General features: G+C 35.6%; 1 protein-coding gene across 4 annotated transcripts in view; it reads right to left on the bottom strand.

The window, feature by feature from the left end:
• Positions 1 to 715: 715 nt before the first annotated feature.
• Positions 716 to 24,997, bottom strand: part of LOC117409342 (protein Hook homolog 3) — a 65,642-nt gene continuing 41,360 nt past the window's right edge. For 2 of the 4 annotated variants that reach the window (XM_058994029.1, XM_058994037.1), the window contains 14 exons: positions 24,412 to 24,552; positions 22,336 to 22,537; positions 21,858 to 21,968; positions 21,272 to 21,356; positions 20,759 to 20,828; positions 19,349 to 19,489; positions 17,068 to 17,155; positions 13,973 to 14,007; positions 13,098 to 13,180; positions 12,308 to 12,408; positions 11,736 to 11,840; positions 9,826 to 9,897; positions 8,964 to 9,100; positions 716 to 2,612 (listed from right to left, as the gene is read on the bottom strand). In XM_058994029.1, coding sequence (XP_058850012.1) covers positions 2,597 to 2,612; positions 8,964 to 9,100; positions 9,826 to 9,897; positions 11,736 to 11,840; positions 12,308 to 12,408; positions 13,098 to 13,180; positions 13,973 to 14,007; positions 17,068 to 17,155; positions 19,349 to 19,489; positions 20,759 to 20,828; positions 21,272 to 21,356; positions 21,858 to 21,968; positions 22,336 to 22,537; positions 24,412 to 24,552 — 1,387 coding nt within the window. In that variant the 3' untranslated portion in view covers positions 716 to 2,596. Of the gene's footprint in view, positions 2,613 to 4,383; positions 9,101 to 9,825; positions 9,898 to 11,735; positions 11,841 to 12,307; positions 12,409 to 13,097; positions 13,181 to 13,972; positions 14,008 to 17,067; positions 17,156 to 19,348; positions 19,490 to 20,758; positions 20,829 to 21,271; positions 21,357 to 21,857; positions 21,969 to 22,335; positions 22,538 to 24,411; positions 24,553 to 24,997 lie in introns of those variants that run through there. The other 2 variants (XM_058994031.1, XM_058994043.1) reach the window with 1 other exon arrangement.

Here is a 24,997-nt window from a genome sequence, read left to right as displayed (position 1 = left end):
CTTCACTACTGTTTTTTTTTTTGCTTGTGGTAAAAATATCTAGTTTCGTCAAAAGTTTATTCTTTCTTATTGAATGTACCTATTTAACAAATAACAGCCAAATAATGGATCATTTGAAACTACTTGTGGGCACACTATTTCAGCATGTTGCATACTCCCAAGTTAACACTGCCCTCTGGTGACAAAAGATGTATCTCTACAATGGGCAAGTTACAGAAAAAATACAATTTGTATCATTCATAAAATAATCTCTGGATTTCATTTCCTGAAACATACAGCCATCTGGTCTTTATTTTCATCATACATTCTTGTGTACCATAAAAACTCAAATTATGTTACAATTATGTTGTACATCAACATATAACACAAGTGGTTTGAGAATTATAACATGCTGATTACCATGGTGGTTTATGATGACTTGTCAACTCTACTCTAAAGTTCACTTACTTTGTGCCTCAAACAACCTTTCACTTTTAGAAAGGTATCTTGGGGATATTCTGAGAGATCATAAACTCCAACTGCCTGGGGATGTAAACATGGAAGTTTCTGAGGAAATTTTAAATAAAAGGAAGTTAGACAAAGTAGCATTTTTATACAAGCTTTATTTACAACTTGTTTAACAACTGTACATTTTTGCAGCATAAGGAAGCATATTGTATTTCTAAATGGAAAGAGACTGTGACCCCCCCCCCCCCCCCTCCCCCTCCCCCTCCCCCTCAATTCAACCACACATTTTCATATGACCCATTTGAACTCCTCCTAAAACTTTTCTCACATTATGTACATATATGTATACAACCAATATAAAACTTGGCAAATGGAAAACTTTACTTGCTTAAAACTACAATAATGGCCAGGTCCTGTTAGAGAAAAAAAATAATAACAAAAATAATAAAACCTGCCAATTAAACACAGTGGCCTCTCCTTTCATAGATTTTGTTTTACATGTCTTTGTTGTACTAAAAGTGAAGCAATCTAAACATTATTCTTGTCAAAACCATCAAACAGAAAATAACTTAATTGCTGCTATTGAGTGGGGTAGATGAATTCCAAGAACATGATTTTATAATTGAACTCCAGTGGCATCCTGATTGTAATCAGTTGTATAACTGTTAGGGAGTGAGGCAAAAGAATGTTTGAATTTGCAACCAAAATATCCTGCTGGCTCACAGGCTTCTATGCATACATGCCAAGCAAACAACAGTATATGACATAAGGTTTAAAAAAAAAAAAAAATGCCTTGCTCAGTACTTTGTTTATTAGCAATCGCCAAATAGAAGATTGTTTGCTAAATGCCTCAGCAGTTCTTTACAAGCTTTTGCCCAAACTGTGCATGCACCACACAATAGCTACTGTAAAATGTGTGTCACTGTAAGCATTGAGAGAATGGGAGCATTGTGGCAACAATGCTATATTCTCAAAAAATGTCACCAATTCCAGAATCTCAAAACCCACAGAAGAGTCCACTATGTAGATTCTTGCCTTTTACAGGTGCGTCATAATCATCAGTGGTTCTGTGTTGTCAACCATGACATTTTTCGTTACATTAAATTCTTCAGTCCACTTTAGTTTTCCTGGACAGAGTTGACCACAGTTAAAACGGGTCTTGACCTGTTAATAAGTACTGTATCTAAAATAAAATATACAAAAAAAAGTGGATGTATCAAATCTTGCTCAATACTGCATATGTAAATAAGAATTGATAAATAAATACACCAATATAAAAGGCATAATTGTTCAACAACCTTTTATCTGAACACATTTTCACCCTATTAGATAGATCAATGCTTTATTTTAAGGTAGTCATCTATTGTTGTAACTTACTATGAAAAACAGAGCACAATTGCATTTGAAAAGAAAATGAATGGAAGAAAACCAAGCAAACGAATGATAAAAATTATTAGTAAGTCACTAACATTTAGGGAGACATGCATTTCAATATGGAAACAGCACAGGGTTAAATGTCCATTTAAAATAAACAGAGAATTAAAAAATAATAATAATAATTCAGAGATAAAGATCTCTCTGCTCAATAAAAAAAAAGCCGGACCTTGTATTAAAGTCATTTCCTCAATATGTTTTGCATATGGTCAAAATAGAAATGTACAACATAAAGCATGTTTTTCTTTCGTGTTTTTTTTGTTTTTTTTTCTTAATACAGCAATCGCAAGCTGAGAAATACAGATTTTGTCCGTGCAGCTATTCAACATTGATAGCATACCAAGTGTTCGAGAATAGGCTCTTTTGATTCTCAATATCTCCAAATAACTTTTTGAAGTGGTGCCATCCAGGCTGAAAATAACAAGAGCAAGAATGGGGATAATAAAGTGACATGCTCCTGCCCTTTCCACAACACATTACACAGTAAACAGTGCCACCCTTCCTTTAAGAGTCCTGGCGCTTGTTCTGTATTTGACAGGATTGCAGCATTTTAGTAGCCCAGGCAAGCTTCGGCTTTTGGGTGGGCGAATATCTCCTCTTTTGAGACCTCTCCGCTACGTGTTAAGGGAACTGTGATGTGTTAGTTGATGGGTTATGCAGGCTTTACTCAAAGTCATGCAACCGCAGGTCATGCAACCATCAACCAAGCTGAAGGTCATGCTATCACATCACTGCAAACAAGAAAAAACAAAAACAAAAGAAAAAATATATTAAAAAGCAAATACAGATGGAATTGTTAGTATTACCCTGTGTTAGATAGATTGATTATTATACATACATATTTAAATGTGAGATTGTACCCCATATTGCTTCTATACAGTACTCAACAAGGGGGTACACCTGAAGATAACTATTTAAAACACTTACTGCCAGTAGGCACAATTCATATATTTTCCTTTACTTAAATGGATATTGAAACTAAATTAATAAATGTATGTATGCCTACGTGTTTAAAATGGCTAGAACACAATTTTCTCGTTGGCTAAGTCTACTAACTTTAAACAGCTGCAACAGTCACTATCAATATGGGGTTTGAAAACAAACAAAAAACTCACAGGATTCCAAATGTGTGATAACTCCATTTGTTGAGCCAAAATGGCACCCCAAAGGGGAATTTGGCAGAGAATGGTTTAATGTAATTCAACAAGACCACTTCATCAGCAAATACAATGTGCATTGGGCCTTCAATCTTACATTTTGAAATTCTACACATGCTTTATGTTTTAAAAACGCTCATGTTTGTATACGCTTAACTACACTAGCTAAACAGTTAGTAAGAATTGGAAGCCCAGTAATTAGTATGTGCAGACCAAACAACAGTGAGTGGCAAGTAGGTAAGACTAAAAGAGAAAAACATATTTTATCTGTAAAAGCCTGCTTTTGCTTGTGCATACAGAATATTATCAGTTTTTTTTTTTTTTTTTTCTAGTAGCTTTAAAAAACACGATTGGCAATTAACTTTTAAAGCAATAAAGTTTTTGGTTACAGTAATGTCCACGACCCGTTTGGTTGTACTTCAATCTTGTAACCCACTGTTTGGCCTCCATTTGCCAAGTTTCATTACTCTGTAGTTTTGTTTTCTTTTCAAATCAAACCAAGTGACTTTGTACTAAGCCTGTGAATGTCTAAAAAAAAAAAATGTATTCTTCCGTCTGCTAGATTCAGCACGGTCACTGATCAGTCAGTCAATATCTGGAAGACTTCTTGGAGACCAATATTAAAACAGTCAAAGTAGTTCTGTCAACATTGACCAACGGTAACTGACTGCTAAGCTACAAACCCCTATTCTCAACTCTATACAATTTACAGCACAATTCTAGTGATATTATTTCTAGGAAAAACAGCTATGGGATCTGCCCACTTCTAATCTTGAGGTGTGTGCTTAGTAGAATAAAAGAGGATGGGTAAACTGTTCTCTTTCACTATATTCTTAACATCAAAGAGCCACCTAATCTAAGTCTTTAATATTCATGTTTGTGGGTGTCCAATTTGTGGATCTGAAAGCTGTGGAAAAGTTTTAAAGCCCACAATATGCTATGCATTATTATCAGCTCTATAACCAACTAGTGGTACTGCATGCATTATTGCATTTACCCTGCAGATAAATCATATAACATTGTATTCTCTGACTGTTGTTTAAAAGGAGCTAATCAGCATGCAACACCAATCACTCGTATTCCAAATGATGTCTGTACTATGTGAAATTGCACTATGATCACGGTACACAATATACTGCAGCATTTTCAATCAGACGTATGTTTGGCATCTCGGAATGTATAATCAAGCTGAATATGGGTAGAGACTAAATGTTGTCTAACTCATCCATGCTCATGGGGGTGGGGTGCTTAAATGAGATGTACAGTACAGTGTCCCTTTAGGGTCTTGTCTGTCCCCATTCAGAATAATGGTAATGTACAAATCTAACTGGCAGTAAAAACTACATCTGTAAAAATACATTTTAATCAAAAACACAACAGTATTAAACTTGGGAACCACCAAGAAATTTAGCACGAAGGACCTACACAGCCATAGAAACCCTTCTGTCTACTTCAGTGGTTTTAGCTGGTAGCCCACATGGCAACATGACTCAAACTTACAACTCTTAAAATGGTTTCCATGTTGTATTGAAATTCATATTATACTTGCATATGCATTTGGAAAGCGAAAATAATGTTTTAAACATGCAAATAATAATAATAATAATATAAAAAAAAACATCTAAAATTAGAATCATCTTGTTCTACTGCTGCAACTTAAAACCACAAATCACACATTTATACACAAAGACACTTCATTTATTTAAACTGATAAAATCTAAATCAGAGTTTGTGATAAACACGCTCACCATGCTGTACATTTGTGTTGATATAAAACCTTGTTAGGGTATACTACCACATTCTGCTAAAGGTTCACTGCATAGAATTGTGAATTTTCAAAAATAACACAAAACCAAAAGGACAAAGACAAACAATAATGATGTGACCCTTTACCCACAATGTTCATAAGGGGAGAGGGCTAAACAAAAAACAAGTGGAAGAATCATTGTAATTATTTGCTGGCAGAGACTGAGACTATATACCGTGGCTTTTGTTCAAGGGACTTTTAAGCAGAGATGCCAATATAAAATAAATCGACAAACTAATGGAAGCACACAATTGTCCGTAGCAATTTGCTGAATTTCGGAAAACCATTGTTCAAATACACATGAATTTTCCCTGAATACAGAGACCACATTTTGTCACATTTGGCTAGAAAACATCAATATATAAATGTGTATTTCATATTGGCCAAATTCATTTTCTATAACACCACTGTCAGTTTTGACAGTTTGGCAAGGAATTAAAAAAAAAAAAAGATTTTAAATATTCAGCAATAGAATGAAAACATTTTAAATATAAATCCGTACAGACTTTTTTCAATATTTAAGTAATGAAAATGCTCATTTTTGTAATGGGGTTTTACATCACTGTTTTGCTATTTGCATCTTCTCTGATGGTTTTGGTTTAAATGTTTGGTTGTAAGTGTGTAAAATTCGTGATTTTCAGTGCGAAAGTTTTAAGAAAAGTGAAAAAAGAAAATAACATAGCTCACCATAAATAACATATAATTGTTGTGTTTTTTTGTCCTATTCCATGAAATAATTTTGTGTATAGTGAATTTTTGTAATGGTGCTCATTTTCGTGCTTAAACATAGAACTATTTTTTTTGTCATATCCTGTGAAATAATTTTGTGTACACAGTGAATTTTAGTGCTTCCCTACCCTGCCCTGAAGGTGTTAGAGGTTAGAGAGATTAGTTCACCCCAATCCTTGGTCTCTCTTGAGAGACTGCCTGTTCCCATTAGTGCCCAATGGTGGCCCCTGATCCACTAAGTCCCTCCCTTTACAAACAAACAAACAAACAAACAAACAAACAAACAAACAAACAAACAATAATAAAATCAGCGCAAACCCTTTCATTCTTCAAAAACAGAAACACAGATTTCCGTCTGTTTTATGTGTACATTGATATAAAAATGTAAAAGGTGTAATTTATATTCAGGTGCATATAGTAAGGCAATTTTGCAAAGATAGATTTTGATTTGAATTTTTATTGATTGGTTGCTGGCATTGTGAAATGATGCGTTTTTTTTTATTGACTATAAAGCCATAGCTATTCAAATACATTAAAATGTTTCTTCCTAACTACCTTATTTCTTAATTTTAAACACAAACAATGTTGTGGATTCAGGGGTACCTTGTCTCAAATGAAGAAAACCGCAGCGCAAATGTATGCTTCCATTACTGTATGAAGTCATGTACAAAAGGTGGTGTTTTCTCTGCTGCAACCAGGTAATCTTTCCCCGGTTATCAAAAAGGGACTCACTATTTGCACAATATAAAATATAATTTGTTCTAAAGTTTCCGTCATTCATATATGGAAGTATTGCTCAGGTTTGGAGATAATGATATCTCTGATTAAACCATTTGAAATATATTAATAATAAATATTCAAAAAATTAGTTTTAGCCCAATTGTTAGTCTTCTTGTAGTTTTACTGATAACATAATGTAACTTTGAAGTTAATACTAAGTGGCTTTGTTTTTTTGTTAAGAAATAACCTGGTAATATAAAATAATACAGAGTAACAAAATAAATGTGATCTTAACTGTCCTGGAAGCAGCCGCTGAGGTAGGGTTAAGCTACAATCCACTGTTAAGCCTTGTAAAAAGGTTAGGCAGCCATGGCTTGAAAATAAAATAAAAAAGTTATTAAAACAATCAATGTTCAATTATTAAAAGGGTTGGTAGCTTCAAATCTTATTTTATTTATTTTCTCACCTATCCCTTACATTTTTATGCAGTTAACAATTATTCCAACTGGTTTGGAGTTCTTTTGCTCCAAAATTGAATTCAAATCATAATTTACCAGAGCCTGTGGAATCTTATTTGCAGGCTGCTTTTGTACCTACTGAGTCCAAAAAAATCATATAATGCGGTAACCTTTACACTCTGCTGAACCAATCGGAATAGTAGAATAAGGTGGGGCCAGAAGAGTTGAGAAAGCAACCGATCATGTGATGTCTTTGGAATCAGGAAGTACAAAAATGTGGATGTTGGTTTAACTTAAAATGTAATCTTCAAGCAACATCACTCGGAATGGTTGTACCCCTAATAAAATGGTAAGGGAAAGTTGAACAAATAAAAGCAATGACACTTGAAGTTTTTTACCCTTTAAGTACAATCCATTTTGAAATAAAAAACAAGAAGTAAAATGTACAGGTGTTGGACAAAAATACATTTGAAACACCTTTCATTAGTGTCGTTAGCGTGCTGGGCCAAAATGGGAGGCCTGGATGGCAGTGATTTGACATGACAAAGGATACATGAACATTCCTCAATGATTTCCAGCATGTTATTCTTTCAGGGATGTACTGCAGGGGGTGGAAATCGGCAATGAAAAATGTTCCCCAGGATGGCCCACTTACATTTCCTTGTAAAACATTCATTTTTGAGCAGTTTCAGATAAGGAAGCACCTGCTACCCTCAAGACTATCGGATCAGCTGTCTATCCCATTGTGACTGAAACTGACCTGAAGATGTGGCACTGACATATTGCAGAACAGATGTCAGGGATGACAGTTACACAAGTGAGTCATCATGTGATTAAGAGCTAGTTTACAGAAAAGTGTGTGCTATATATCCAAGGTGTTTTTATTTTTTGTCCAGTCACTGTATTTGTATAATTTTAAAATTAGTAAAATATATTAAAATTATAATTTCAGATACAATATTAAAACCAAACAGATTTGATCATTATCAACAAAGAGCAGCCTACAGCACATACTAAAGTTTAGTTGACGGTTGGCACAGTAGGTTTTAGGTGAATGCAATACTAATAGTGACAATTCACTCGACAGGGGAGTAAAGTGGCACAGTGCTGCTATGGATTTTGGTTAAGATGCCGGTGGACGAGTGGAATCAATATTTGCATTAGCTGATCTGATGACAAAGGTATATAGGTGTTAGTCAAATAAATCTGAAACATTTGTCATAACTCTGTCAATAGGGTGACTAGCCACTATGGGCTGCAAAGGCAAAACTGATCCAATGTTAATAGTCTGCAAGGTGTTGAAAATGCACCATTCTTTTATGCTAACTCACTCTAATTCCTTTTTGAGACTATTCCCAGTGTAAAATCTGTAATTTATGCAGTTTTTCATATGGAAGAAGCTGTCAACAAAACCAGCCCTTTATCAAAGTTGGTCAGATTTGTCACCTAGACCATCATGACTGAAACTCACTTGCAACAGCAAGATGCACCATTTTAATTTCCACAGAATGTCAAAACATGAAATCTGTCATTTGAGGGGCAGTGTACTGACACAAAAGTGTATGACACATATTGAAGGTTTATTTGTGTTTCTTAGTATCTTCATGTATTTTATTAATCTATATATTTAAACATTGGCCTTCTTCAAGATGTTTTATTTCCCCTCCTTTATTTGTCTTGAGTATTCTGCTTCACTTTTGTAAACTAACAGCTTTTTTCTTTTTAATGTTTTTTAACTCGTGTTTTGTTGCATATCGCTGCACTGCACAGCACCGCCTCCAATTTGTAAGGATCATATTTAAACATGTTTGGCTGGTTTCACAGACCCCGATTACCACTAATATTGAACTACATAACATTTGGTAAGCTATACGAGCACTTAAGAGATCTGTGGAACTCGCCGATTATATTAATCTAGAAATGCATAGAAGCATTTTTTAAGTGAATGGGCCCCAATAATGGTAAATACATCTAAATCTTAAAGGTTGGCATCTCTGTTTAAATCCATAGCATAATATAAATGTATATGAAACCATAATACAATTGACTTGAAAAGATAAAGTTAAACATAAGCAAAGCAACAGAAAACTCCCGAAGCTGTACAGTACTGAATGTTCACCAAAATGAGACGATTTCTCCCGAATTGCTATGATGTGCAATTACACGATTGCGTGGCTGATGTGTCCTCAGGCTAAGCTCCAGCTTCTCTACCTGGCTGTAGCTGGCTGGACGTGCCCAGGATATGACCTTCTTGCGCTGGTTGCCTGCCTTTGACGTGCAAGAAACGACTGGCCCGAACCAGTGCTGGCGAGCCTGTCCTCTGCAGCTTTCTTCTGGAGGGCCATCCCCTGGGAAAGACAAGTTTACAGTCTGCATACAGGATTTGTTAAGCATCATTCAGTGCTAGTAAAACAAACTGTGGTTAAAAACAAACATTGTAGGGTTGCTAAGTTTCACTGACCCCAGAGTGAAACTATAGAACATTGGACTGTTTATAAGGATTTATAAAGTATTCTTTTTGGTTTTACACAAAAGACTCCTTAAAAAAAAAGTAATTTTATGAATATAGGGCCCTTTGCGTCATGTTCGGTAAGCTAGTTTGGATCTCATGTTTTATATTCCATGCAAGAACTCAAATGCATGGTACAAAAGGGCTGAGAATCAAAACACTAAGGAATAGCATCATAAAGGTAAATAGGGTTGAGAGATATGGCGCCTGAAGCCTTACAGCACCAGGCATTTGTGTGGATGCCTGTGCGAGAGGTTTGTTGATTTCTGGTTTAGTAGAAAATGCTCTAGCAGCAGTTGAAAATCTAAAATGTTCATTAAATTAAACCAACATAAACATTTTTTTTTAACCAGTGCTAATATTCATTAAACATGTTTTTGTGTAATCCATGCTTTTTATCTGTGTACATGATTAGAACTTGAGAAGGAGTTTGAAGAAATATGCAGACAAACTGGTGAGCCTGGTCGTGTTTATTATGACAGATTTCACAGCTTTGCTGTAGATTAGAATGTAATTCTGTCTTTACAGTCTTTCTACCATCACAGTGTAGAAAAGGATACTCACCATATTGTACCAAGCAGAAACTATCAGCTTCTCTTCATGATCTCTCTGGCCTTTTGTCTTCTCATATTCTTTCTATTCATTCAATAAAGAACGAGGAGGAACAAGGAAGCCACTTATTAGCATTTATACAAAATACAAAACCGAAAGCTTGGCTTTTGTAAAAATAATAACCCAAATAACAGCACTTCATGTGATGTAGGTCATGCAGGCTATGTTCAGCAAGACAATGGGGTAAAACTGTACAACACAGAACTGGCATTGGTAAACAGTTACAGTTACAATACAAATAATGAGCAAACTTTGCTTTCAAATGCTCATCATGCATCCGTGTGAACATTTATATTGGAAGTGCTTCTTACGCTGGGAACTGGTCTCCTGTATATAGCATACAACTGGACTGTGTGCATTATTTTTTTGCATTATTTTGTATAAGTAAGCACACATAAAGCAGGCACCTCTAATAGGGATGTAATAGGTTAAATGGTTTAACGGTTAACCGATAAATAAATTCATACCGTTTTTACATAACAGTTAATGTATAATACAAATTAATTAAATGTGTCCGGCATTTTGTGTTTCAAAAGTAAATATCAAACAACACACATGCTCTTTACGCAATGCCTCTGAATTCTGCAACTCCTCTGCCTGGAACTTTTTTTTATTTGGCAACACATGACGTGGGGTTAGGTATGATTAGCTGACTGAAACCTCATTTATCAAACTAGTCTCAAGCTGTCGATTTCCGGTGTTCGTACGCAGAGCACAGCAGCTGGCATCAAAATAGAAAAGGGAGGACTGTATAGATGGAGTGGTCAAAATGAAGTTAGTGCTTCGTTTTGACTGAGTGCTGTAGCTGTATCTGAACCAACTGAGCCAGCAGCTAAAAGACCATGTGGAATAGAAATGTGCCATGCCGATGCTTTTAGGTGAAGACTATGTTCTAAAAGCAGACGTTAATACAGTTGAAAAGGAAGTGGAAAGTTACTTCAAGGAGCCTTGCAGAGTGGTGGTAGCCCAATGCATACCACTTTCCTTCACTGGAAAAGTTACCTGTGATGCTCAGTGCCTGCAGAACATCTTTTCCACTAATTGTAAATTGGTTGCAGACTGACACCGGAACACGTCAAAGTGTTCATTTTTCTGAATAAAAACCACTTGTAGGTGCATTTATTTTTTTATTTTTTAAATATAGCTGATTTCACCTCAGCCGGACTTTGAAAAAGTACTTGCTTAATCACAATTGGACCATATTTTGTTTTCTGAGGGAACGTTTTGGATTTTTAGCAAAAGTTGCTGCATACATTTCATGTTCATGTTATGTTTCATGTTGGATGACATTTTCGTTATCTTTGGAGAGTACAGTGGTTTAAATTTTGATTTTTTTTTTTTTAAACTAAGATGTTTTAGTAGTAGTTGTGGGCACAGTTTGCTAAAGTTGCAGTGGTCATCTGTGGGAAAAAAATCTTGTCTTTTACGTACATGCTTTTAAAATGGATTCATAGCATTCATTCATAAGAATCTTGAAAAATGAATTGTTGATTTTTACGCTAAGTTTATGGGATGGTAGCATGCATTTACGTTACGTTGTTTTCTTTTATGTGAAACCAGTGTCCTCTGTAGTGGATTGAGATTAACTATGAAGGAGATACTAGAAACTTAGAAAGGTGTACCAGTACACATATCGTCAATGTGATACAATCGTGATGCAATTAAAGAGAATTCGTGCTCTAAGCTGGCTCTTTTTATGTTTGGTAAACACATGTCAATGCATGACAAAGAGTAAATATATGTGTAAAGGGTATTTATTTAAAGGGTATTCAGTGTGACGGTGTAACTACGGTTAAATGGTTAACCGATAGAAATCAAATAGTTTAAACAGATTTCTTATTAAACGATATTTACATCCCTACCTCTAATGAATGCAGCATCCTCTCCCTCTCCTGCAGCTGGTTCTTAAGAGCTTGAACTTCAGGCGCTGATCCCTGGTTCTGTTTGGGATCCAAGGTTCTGATTACCTGCAACAATGTTGTATGGAAGGTCGGTCATTAGGAGGTTAATCATAAAATGCAGAATAAAAAAGTACATTTATAAATAGTCGTATATTCTAATCTAATGAAAAAAAAAATATATAGAGGTTAAAATCCTGCTAGGTCACTATTTAAAAGCTGTGACAGAAAGTACATGCCTAAGTAGGGCAGCAGTGTGGAGTAGTGGTTAGCGCTCTGGACTCTTGACCGGAGGGTCGTGGGTTCAGTCACAGGTAGGGGACACTGCTGCTGTACCCTTGAGCAAGGTACTTTACCTAGATTGTTCCAGTAAAAACCCCTGTATAAATGGGTAATTGTATGTAGAAATAATGTATTATCTTGTAACAATTGTAAGTTGCCCTGGATAAGGGTGTCTGCTAAGAAATAAATAATAATAATAAATAATAATAATAATAAGTATATTATAGAACCTGAAAAGGAAAAGCTTTACTTACACTTTTAGCTTTTTCCAGATATTTCTTATATCTGTCTTCCATTTGTTTCATATCTTCATCTTTCTTTCGTAAAGCTTCTTCTAACTCTTCAACTTTCTGAGCTTTAAGGGAAACGACAGGTGAAATGATTATCCAGTCAATGATTCTGTGAAGCATCACTCAGTGGGATGCTTACAGATCCTTTTTATTTCTGTAGTAATGACCGCTTGCTTTAGCAGCTTACAGTACGTGTTTAAAATATTTGCTGAGAAAATTCACTTGTCACACTGATCCAGCATACAATGCAAAGGACAGAAGGGGTAGGTTTAAATATTTAGGCAACGGAAGTCTCCCAATTATAGTATCGGGACATTTTGGAAGTAGGTGAAATTCATTTCTAAATTTCAATTTTACAAAACGTGATACATAAAGGCAGTAAGCGCCAGTTTGATATTGGAAGGAAGGAAGCGGTTAAAAACGCAGGGCCCTATTCATAGTACTTAAGACAGTAACGGCTGGTTTTACAGTCCGTGATTAATGTGAATATTAGACTATCTCATCTAAAGTAGTATTTGATTGTCCAAACCAGGGTTTGAGAAATAAAAAAATACAACAAAAGGTTCTGTCCCACATAATGGAAAAAAAAACAAAACAACATCTAATAAAGTAGGGACATATCTGCAACAGAAACAGGTTTCAAACTCAGCTCACAGTTATGTATTTAACCCATGGCTCCATAGCTGGTCATTTTTACACATTACTTCCAATGTCTGAAAACAGCTGATTCACCTTCAGAAAACGTTATACTCACAGCTGCTGTTGTATTTTGGCTCCAAATCTTCAATATAAGCTCTTTTCTTCTGAAGCTCGCTATGTACCTCCCGCAACTTTTCTCTATTACATACAAGGGAAAAAGTGATTAGAAACACTGGAATATATATACAATGCCTTGCAAAAGTATTCAGACCCCTGACCAATTCTCTCATATTACTGAATTACAAATGGTACATTGAAATTCCGTTCTGTTTCATATTTTATTTTAAAACACTGAAACTCAATATCAATTATTGTAAGGTGACATTGGTTTTATGTTGGGAAATATTTATATATATATATATATATATATATATATATATATATATATATATATATATATATATATATATATATATATATATAAAAATATATTTTTATTTTTTTTTTACCATACATACGCTCTGCATGAAACAATATGGTCAGATCTGAATTTACTGAACTGCCAAATCAACCTGGTAATTCAAAACCTGGACACAGAACTATCTGACTGTTGTAGTCTCTTTTGATTCTTGTTAAATACACCTATTGATGATACTGGACAGGCAGAGGGGCAGCTAGATAACTATAATGTATACGGATGACTACCTACATAAATAATTTCAGTTAATTGAAAACCCCTATCATGCAGGCGTACGTTACAATATGTAACATCCAATTTTAGAGAATTAGAGAAAACTGCAATCAAAATACTTAAAGTTTTTCTTTTTTAGAAAACCTATTACAATTTGCCAAAATGTCTCTGCGCACCTGATGCAGAACAGGGAATGGATGTCCACACAAAATCCTTATTACATGGAACGATACATAAAGATAAATCACATAAAGAGAAACCTTAAATATTATGGAAACACAAAACAGAGCTATACTTACAAGTGCTCTTCGTATTTCTTCTTTAGAATTATTGACTACGAAAGAAGAAAACACAATTTGAAAAAATATAATTTGGTCTACATTCACTTTGTACTATTAACATCTTAAATATGTATTTTTGTAAATGTCAAAATCACTGAATGTATTTGGTTGTGTTGGTTTAGTGCCCTCTGCTGGTTTTTCTATGTTACTGAGGTCTTCAATAAAAGTTGACACATTAAATCCGAATTTCTCAATTCAATATCACACACCCTTATTTGCTAGTCAGTCACGCTCAATGTAAATGCCAGGCATTTGGCTCCAATTCAACATTAACTGGGCAGAGTTGTACAATATATCCATTTGATCTGGTGCATTCTAAATCACTTTGCATAGGCCTGTTACACCCTTTTACTGGAAATTGGTTACTTTGCATTGTGAAGAGTTGCATAGCACCACAAAGCAATGACACACACACCCTTAAATACTGCAAACAATTGTTTAAAGTGAATCTAATTGTAAAGGGTACACAGAGAGGCAGGACTGATGAAGGATATGTTTAGAATAACGTTTGATATTCAAGCACAGGTCACTACCCAGCACAACACAGAACTTTTCAATCGTAAAAATCATATACAAATACTGGTATATTTAGACAAACAGATACAAATAATACATAGACTACATATACCATTAGTATATCAATATGCAGTATGTCTGTTTACAAATGTCATTTAATTTAAAATAGTAAATAAAGAGTTGAAGTGGACTTCTCAAAATTTCTATAGGGATATTGAGCACAGGAATGCTTTTTCTTGGGTTTGCCTTGCCTGTTCAGCGATTACCCGGGGCAAACAGGTATTACTATTTAACATCTTGATACATAGCTTCCTTGTATTTCACACAGTCTGCAAATGGATTGACTTCACTAACACCGAGCCTCAACATAGAAATATCCACTTAACTGTGACTATTTTAAAAGCGTCTATATGGATTAACACTTAACAATATGGAAAAAGGGTATATAACAGTTTGAAATAAGTTTAGCGTAAATAAATTGTACAAAGGTTTGAAAGCTTGAAGTAAAACAGAACATTATTAGAAAGCATTGAGTTCAATTAAAATGCAGCCCATACTCACAATAGCCTAGAATTGAAGCCCACACCAAGAGAAGCATGATTAGCGCAAGAAAAAGCAGACAATAGAAGAAACAGTAATTAGTAAATGTTAAAAAAATAAATAAAAGCAATACATTTCGTTTCACACATGCATTTTTTATTCCTCTTCTTGTTTTCATCTGTGGAGGTACCCCACTTTGTAGATGTCTAGATATACTGGGCATATTATCCACATTGTTTTCAAGAAATAGAATGCCTTTCTGCTTCCACACTAAAACATAAATGACATCACAGGAGTGAAAAAAGCAAAACATGGACCACTACACAGTACTACAAAAAGATGTACATCAGTTTTGAATTAAGGTAAGCGTCTAAAATGTGTTTAAAAGCAGTAGAACTTATAGAATGGCATCCAAAATATCCAAAATGTGGTCATTTGCAGAGATATTTCTCTCACTATATATATATATATATATATATATAGTGAAGGTAGAGTATCTACGGTAATACAAAAGGCTTTGCGCCAAACATTGTTTTAATGGCTTACCAAAACATTCATAGTCACACTCTTGACTCCTGCTCATTTGTATTAATCAAAAATATCCCTATTTGTTTAAAAACATGGTGGTAAGACAGACAAAAAAACAACGCGTTTTGACACGAACGTGTCTTCATATGTGAACCTGATGAAGACACCTTAGTGTCAAAACGCGTTGTTTGTTAACACTTACTAATGAACTGTCGAAAGACGCTGTTTGTTTGTTTGTTTGTTTGTCTTACGACCATGTTTTTAAACAAATAGAGATATTATTGATGAATACAAATGAGCAGGAGTCAAGTATTAAATCCTTCTGGAGAAGAAAAATGGTGAGAGTGCGACTATGAATGTCCCTACGGAAACGCTTTTGATAAGCCATTAAAACTGAATGTTTGGCTCAAAGACTTTTTACCTTTTACATTACCGTAGAGACTCAATCTTCATTACATACAATTACCTTACAATGGTCAGCACTTCAATATTAAGCGTTACAGTGCACAAATGATAAAGAAAAACTGTTACATATTGCAATTACAAATTTCAGACGTTCCCTTAAATCAGCACTGGTGAAGCCTTTCTCTCTTCATTCTAATGTAACAAACGCTAAACTAAAAGAGAAAGATGGGGAATAAAGTCATACCTCTTTTAGAAAGTGGTAAATCACCATACCTCATTGTGGTTTAATTAAAAATATATATATATATATATATCTTTTTGATTGGTTGTACAAATTTGGATATAAAAAGGAGTGCAAACTAGAAATTCTTTCAGTAAGTGGGACAGACAGGATATCCAGACTCATCCAGTGGACAATTGTTTGAAATTAGCATTTTCATCACTTCAGCTTTTTTTTCAGAACACCAATGAGTTTACTGATCACTATTGACACACACACACACACACACACACAAATACTGGGCACTGTGCTCTCACAGTAATTGAAAAGTGCATGATCACATTCATCCCAACACTACCGAAAATGGCATCTTACACGTTTTGAGAGAACAATAATTAGTCCTTAAGAGCAAATCACCACTGGCTTCTGCCGCAGTTTCTAGGCTTCACTGGCAGGCTCTGGAGAGATGCTGCCAAGCACTCTATACAATATGCTGGCAAGTAATGACTGCAGCAGAAGTAGTTTAATAAAGTATTTACGAATAACTAACAAGATTAAATGACTCTTGGAAGGAAAGTAATTTCTTTTGATAGACGCTGTGGTGTGGCCCATTATGTACACTGAGATAATACTAAGAACATGATTACTTGTTAATTATTTCCCTTTTTGTTAAGAGAAGCAATGTGTCTTAATGGTCGTATGGTTAGAAAATAAACACACATATGCAACATGCTATGTTAAATTGTTATTAGTGCTGAAGGTTAGGTGTCAAAAGTTAGAAAGTTTAAAAATATTAAACCAAAATGTATCTATCGGAGCTCATTATTTTTGAATGAATACTCACGTCGTCCGCCTTTGAGCCCTGCTCTTGTAATGATTTCTGAAGTTCTTCTACCTGGGATTGTACCTCCAACAGTCTCTGGTTCACTAATCTGAAACGGGACGTTAATATAAATCCTTACATATTGGTTGTCAGGGGCACTTTATTGTCTTTGTGGTATTTTGTTCAACAGATATCTCTTGAGTCAGACATAATATTACCCTTTTTAAGTATCCCATTTAGGTTTGAACAGACTGCAAGGACAGCATGGCTGTGAACTAAACTACTCAAAGAGCTAACTCAGCTCAAATGAAAACTTAAAGCGCTGACTTTTACACACACTGCATTCACTTACCTACATGTTCCATTTCTTAAGAACTTTCAAATTAAACAAATACAGGGTTAATACTGTAAATTATGAGAGCGACCAGTCCAAAGAAGAGGGTCATGATATTACAATAGCGGAACAAGTAATAGCAAACCGCATGACACCTTCTGGCATTTTTATACGGTTTGCAATCTAATGAACCATGACAGCAGAAAGCGAGTGCAGTAAATGAGAAGTGTAATGCAATGTGAATTGCTGAGGGATTTCCTACCCCTCACAACACTCCTGAAAATGAGACACTCTACTAAGTCTTTCTACACATTTGTTCCAATTCATTTAACCTCCCAGCACAGCCTTTACTTTGAGTGTTGGTGCAGTGTCTGGGGGTGGTGATGGACTTTGGTCAATTGTTTAGAAAAAAAGTCGGGATGCAAGTCAGTTATGATTGGTTCAGTTTTTTAGCAACTCTTTCAGCTGACGTCCAATCGGTTTTCAGTAAAATCAAAATGATAATTTAAAACTGAAGAACCAAACTGCATTTCTGTAGCCAAGGGTTATCGTATATTTTATTCTGTGATAAATAAGCTCAATACATTATTGTTGCATCACTCATACCAATGTATAATACAGTTAGAGACAATGTAGAAAGAATATAATACTGTTTTAAGAGATATTCAACTATTTTACAGTATTTATGATGTTTTTGGTACCCCCATTGCCACCGAGGTTGGTTGTCAAATTGCATGCAAATCCCGTCTGAGTAGAACTGCAGCTCATGGTTTTCAAAATTGCAGGTATTTAACATGTTGGCTTCAAAGTGTCCGAGATGTGTGGTAACATTTGGAAATAGTTTCTGATGAGGAAACACTTCTAATTTAAAATGTCACCAAGATTTATGCGAGCAAAAAACTAAAGCTAGAACACAGGCCCTCCGCCAGCTCTTACTTCGTATGCTGGTTTCTTATAGCCTGTTATTATAATACATATGAATCTAAGGTAAGACCATATGCCAACAGAACACAGCAACAAATAATCAGATCTAAACTAATTTCAATGCATGCACAGTAAATAAAGCCTTAATAAAAACTGACCTGCTCACAGAAGCATCTGATTTAAAGCAGCTTCCAGATATTTGTCATCAGTAAACCTTTTCGCTGGTTTGTAGTTTCTCCCAGTTTACTGGCCATTACAGTTTCACAATCATACGGACCTCAACTTACACTTCATTTCTTTCAATACTTTTGCATATGGCTGTTTTAGTCAGTTTAGCATCATTATTTAATTTTTTATTAGGTCTAACAGACTCGACAACTATAACTTTTTTTTATTTTTATTAAATTTCCATTGTCAGCCTTTTGCTTCTTAGGATGCATTTTTTTAGACACCAAATGTGTGAAGCTGCAGTTAGCCCTACTGAGGGCAATCAGGTAAGTTTGTCATAACTTTTGATTTATGTAACTATATTAATTATTAAGGGATGTTAATATGAACCGTCTACATGTAGCAAGCAAAGTGTGTGCTGAGCTCCCAAAAATGCAGCTGGCTTACAGCTGAGAATGGCAATGCTTCTTCATTGTTCAAAACTATTCTGTTCCGGGTTGTTTTACATTTTGTCGGCATTGCTCACTTTGGAATGCTGCTTTCAGTTAGGTCTCAGTTCGGGAAAATCGGAACCGTTGCATCCCTAGAAAAAAGTGTGCATTTTTCACTGTTACTAAGAGTTAAAAGTGCCCTGAAAGTGGTGGTAATAGACCTGAGATTATCCCAAAATAAAATTCTTTGTGAAATATCAAGAAGCAGCATTTTAAACAATACAAAATCCTGATGCTGTTATACTAAACATGGTATGCTGAAATCATTTTTGGATTACTAAACTGAAAATAATCCAAAAATAATTGTAGAACACAAAGCACAACCCAGAAGTGGTAGTAACGTCCACAGAATGAGTTCCACCCCTGTGAATATCAAGATCTCGACCTGTTCTCAGTCTCCAGTTCATTCTTTCTGCTGTTGGCGTCCTCCAATAGGCTCTGTAACAAGGCAATCTTTTCATTGTCTGAACCTTCCTGATTCAGCTTCAGTATCTTGTTTTCATGCTGCAGCCGAATGAGCCTCTCTCTGATAAACAAGAACAACAAAAAAAATATCAGGACAGGAAGGTATACAACTTGTTTGGGCCCCTATCTCAACAGGTGTAGCATCTGGCAGGTGTTTGCAAACTTTAGTTTATTTGATGTAAAAATGTATTAACTTTTAGTAGGGGAATTTTTTTTATTATTATTTTTTAAACCAATGCTAATCAAATCAGAAGAATAAAAAAACTCACTTTGTTTAATGTATTAATGTGTGATTCCAATGCAATATTATGTAACACCAACAATGCTTTTTTTTTTTTTTTTTTTTTAATAATAAAATAAAAACTGCTGTACAGATTTTCAGTGTACATGCTCACCAAGTTTAAGCTTTCTAGTCTGACTGGCAAAAAAATAAAGAATGGTCTGAATAGCCCACAACGTGCTTCCTGGTGCATTGTCCTAGTAGAAACAGGTACGTCTTGTCCAGGGTTAAAGGTTTCTATGATTTAAGCCACTATAGCACGCCTGTTGCTTGTCCCAATAAACAGCCTGTAAACTAAGCTTGAAGATTCAGAAAAGCATTTCAGTTGTAAAGGCGCTAGTTATGTCGACAGAGATTTTAACTTCCTAGACATACTGTAGGAGGGCTGAGGCCCTGCACATGTAAATAGTGTTTTTTGTTTCTTTTTTATTTTTCTAAATAGTTTATTGTTAAATAGTTTGTGTTAAATATAGCAGGGCTGGGAATAGAATCCCATCCTTAATTACAATAAGTGGGGAATGTGGCCAGGTGTTAATTTATATACAACAGGAGCTGGAAAGCCAGTTCCTTTGTTCTCTACAAGCCGGAGGTAAAGGGCTGTGTTGGTGGAGGACCCGCATGGCAGTGTGTGGAACCAGGGTAAGCAACAAAGCACTAGTGATCACCAAGTGTATACCGGGATCCTAGTGTTTAACACAGGGAAAATTAGGTTGGGGGATTTAATCCCACAACAGGGTACAAGCGTGTGTCAGTGTAGTTGGTTCCTGGAGAGGGACACTCCTTTTCGTGGAGGTAGCGCTCAACTCTATTTTATTAGCTTTGTTTTGCCTTTTTTGTATTTATTATTATGTTTGTGAATTTTCTCCCGCATTTGGACTACCATTGATTGTACCCTAGTGGCGGCCATCTGTTATTACAACTGTTATTGCAAATAAAACCTGCGCGCCTGCGTGACGTGTCAACGTCAACCTCTGTGTCCCTCTGGTCTGTCAGAGGATACCCACAACCCACTTATACACAAACAGATATTTATGAAATAAGACCACATACCTGTATTCAGGTGTAACAATTTCTGCAGCCAAACAGTCGGTGGAATCCTGACTGCCCAGTGGAACGAGACCTGTAAAAATATCACATGCATTTGTGAGTATGTGATAGATCAAGAACAGGCTGCTTAATACCCTTTCTAAAATCATGACTTCTTACTATGGTTAACATTCCCACTGCCCCTCTTTATTATGTTAATACTAGTTCAGTTATTAACTTTATTTTTTAAATACAACGGGTACATCCTGGTTCTTACCTGTGCAGACCACTAGAGTCAGCCTGGACTATAGTATAGGATAATGAACCCTTTTAAATATGTCCATATTCTGAACTGAAGTATAAAGAAAAGCAGGCAAAGAATCAAAGGGTTTTTAATACATTAAAAGGCAGAGTGAAAACTGCAACCACAAAGAATATGAAAGTTGTTGCAACTGATAAACACCTGTGGAAGCCAGTGTTCTATGTACTGCATGTTCAAGATTGCACACATTTGTATTACAGAGTTCCAGTCAGTACCTGCCGTGAGTTGGCCTTCCTGTGCTTGTACACATCGCAGCTCTTCAATCGTTTCTTTCAGGGAGTCTCTCTCTGTGCGCAATCGCTGAAAGAAGAGACCATATGAAAAGTCATGAGCAACAGAAAGAATGAACAACTGGCATTATAACGAATGATCAAGGATACTTCAATCGACTAAGAGAATAAGGTCAACATCATTCACTGACTCTCATAAACAACTAGAAAAAGTTTAAAATAATAATATTATATATATATATATATATATATCCTGACACACACAGGAACCCCACTCCTGTAGTTTTCTGCTCATTAAACTGCACTTTGACTGTAGTTGCTTCTACATAAGACTACAGATTGTCCTTTCAGTCTTGTCAAACCCGTTATAAAAAAATAAAATAAAATAAAAAAAACTTAAATGAGATCATTCAAAACAGCCATCGGTCAGACCACCTGCTCTAGCGGATATAAACTGTAAACTTTCTTATATAGACCATCTACATCTACACAAAGTTTTCCCATCTAAATCGAACTTCAAAAGCTGAAAAATGTAATTTAAAATGTTTGAAATGAAAGTAGAACCAATTACATCTTTTTCTTTCTGTAGAGAATCCACTTTTTCTTTTAACCTTTTGTATTCAAATTCCATCTTGTCTGCTTTTTTTGACTCTTCAGACAATCTGTTCTGGAGCTCCACAACCTGCAAGGTGGCAATATAAAACGTTACTCATTTATCAGTACAGTTTCGATACACTTACCTATTTACTTTGTCGAAACTAAACAGAATATTTTCAAAGCATTTCTTACAGTCCTAATTTCAAAAAGAAAACCTAGAACCAAACAACCAAGAATTAAACTCAAGGTTTATTAAGCACCCTAAAGTTGTTTGTGGAAACAAAATCAAGACGACCAACATTTTGGTTATTGCCTTCATCAGCCAACATGTGCACCAGTTTTGTTCCTGTTCATCACTAAAAACTCTTGGATGTATGCACTGATTAATGCATTACAAGAAACATTTGTCTGACTTGACTTCTTTTAGTTTTCCCTCAGCATACAGTCTCTACCTGTCTCTTGTATGTTTCCAGCTGCCCGCGTGCTGCATTAGCTTTCCTCAGCTCCTCCTCCAGGCTGACTGTGTTCTGCATGTACAGAGTATTCTTCTCCTCCAGCAGCTTCACCTGTCTCCTCAGGTCTCCCAGATCCTCCAGCTTCTTTTTGTAGGAATCCACCATGCCCTCCAGTTTGGCCACCTTATCTGAAGAATGCCTGGATGAAGCAGAGACAGGGGGAACATTTTGTGGCTTTAATACACCGACATCCATAAGCAACATTTATCTTTCTGCATGAAAGACATAAGGGTCAGGAGTGTAGTAATAAACTAAACTTATAAAAGTTTTAATTCAGTTCTGACTGCTGGTGAACAGAAAGGATTTGGGTTTGCAAAACACCTCTGCCTGTTTTATTGGACTAACCAGAATATCATTACAATAAAGGTTATTCATTTGCTAATTTTGGGCACAACTCTATGATGTCCAGAACTCTTGTGCTTTGCTCTTGTAGTTTATATCATCAGGCTGACCTTGCTATAAAAAACCCTCAATTTCACACCATTTTTTGAATGAATATGAGCAAAGACACAAATCTTCCAGTACATCCTAAGAGCTGCACTGTGCATTTTAAAATATAAACTCACTGTGTTTAATTGTCAGTTTATTTATTTCTGATGTATTCATGTAAAATCTATTTTTGTTCATGATACCAGGGGAAAGGTCTAGCAGCCAGAATGTATACCCAGCATCTTCCTGACTGATGTGAAGGTTTAAGTGGTTTTCCTGTCCTGATAAAGCTGTTTTCAAGGACTTTCAGTAAGACATGCAAGTAATTTCTTGTCAGATGAATGCAGGTCACATTTCACCAGTCTTGCTTTGTAAAGCCTGTACGTGCCTTTGCAAATGTAGGATGCTGCAAGCAGGAGAGGTTCAACTACTGTATTAGACTGTGGAGAAGCAGATTATGAATGTGTGTGTTGAAAGACATTCATTTGGGAACACCTGTCTAACTTAGTTACAAGGGATTCTGAGCACCTCTGGAATTTTTTAAATCAGTTAGTGGATTTTAAGTAAATTTAATTTTTAACAAGATTAACCCTTTGCGGTCCTATGTCGGACCTGGTCCGACATTGCAATTATTCCTATCCGGTCCAATGTCAGACCCTGTCAGACATCATCAAAAAAACGCCAAAAACGTGTTTCTAGTCGTTTTTTCTCCGGAAAAAGCCGAGAAAACCATTCAATGGCCGAGTGGGAGCGTCAGGAGCCGAGACAAGTCGGGAGGAAAAAAAAATAAATAAAAAATATATTATATATATATATATATATATATATATATATATATATATATATATATATATATATATATATATATATATATATATAAAAAGGGCGTAATCTCATGAATAGTCATACTTGCCCCTGGCATCAGATATGGGCGGTCATAAGGAAACAAGCTGGCTGTTACTGAATCAGCGCACAGAGAATATCACGGACATTTGTAGAGCTTTTTTTTTTATTGAGGAGTTTGGTGATAAAACGAGTGATCAGGAGATGATTGATCGGTATGTACGACTATTATTGTTATTATTATTTATTTCTTGGCATATGTGAAAGCGATAGCGAACGAAAGGGTGGGGCGGGGCTGGAGATGCCTAGTGAGTGCTTTGTTGATATGCAGGGCCTTTTAAACCCGTTTGACTGTGGAAAGAAAATACTTTTAAACAGCGCGTCTAAAATTAACTGCGCGTGTGAAAATAATTTGGACCTGACGCACCTGACATGCACTTAATAAATGGACTGCAAAGGGTTAAAAATAACATATATATATATATATATATATATATATATATATATATATATATATATATATATATATATATTCTTTTTGTATTTGTAGGCAAGTGAGGTGGGGAAGCATATCAATGCTGCACAGGATTCAGTGAATGATGCTTCATGTATAGACACAGTGCAACATTAATATGCTTTCCACTTCACTTACTACATATAGTACAATACACTTTTTTTTCTGGAATAGCTACAGTATAATCACAAAACTGAGAAATACAATAGAAGCTGTTTATACTGTACCTAAGGACATCCATCTCATCCTTCAGAGACTGGGCTTCATCTGCCAGCGATGTCAGCTCCTCATTTTGTCCTCGCAGCTCCCCGATTTCTTTCTCCAGCTCCTCGCACCGTATCCTGTAATCATCTTTAGCGGCTTCTAATCTACAATGCAGAAAAAACAAAACAAAACACTATTAGCTTGTTGCTGGGGAGGAAACAAAAGAATGCTTATTTCTAACACCGAATTAGTGGAAAGACACACATGCAACACAGCTGTGTGGGTTTGTGGAGAACTAAACCAAGGCTTCAGCAGGGGTGCGAGTGGATAGTTGTGCTGATGGTAAAGAACCCAAGCTTAGACTTTTACCTCCTTGTGGACATTAAAAGTAAAGCAGTTAGAGGACTGGGATGCAAGGTGGAAGGAAATGGGTGCACATCCCAGCTCAGATTTGCACTGTCAGAGAAGGACTGCCTGGTGTAAAAGCAATGAAGACTGAAATCAGTTGCAGGGTTAGTGACTAGTCCTGGCAAATTTTACTTTGATTGTCACCATAGTTCTAGTAATAGTAATTTTTTGTTACAAATGTTTTGCTGCACCAACAGCGAG

Source organism: Acipenser ruthenus, chromosome 2, assembly GCF_902713425.1.
Source record: "Acipenser ruthenus chromosome 2, fAciRut3.2 maternal haplotype, whole genome shotgun sequence".
NCBI classification, from domain to species: Eukaryota; Metazoa; Chordata; class Actinopteri; order Acipenseriformes; family Acipenseridae; genus Acipenser; species Acipenser ruthenus.
Note: the sequence above shows the minus strand (reverse complement) of the source record. Positions and strands in the feature narration are given on the sequence as shown.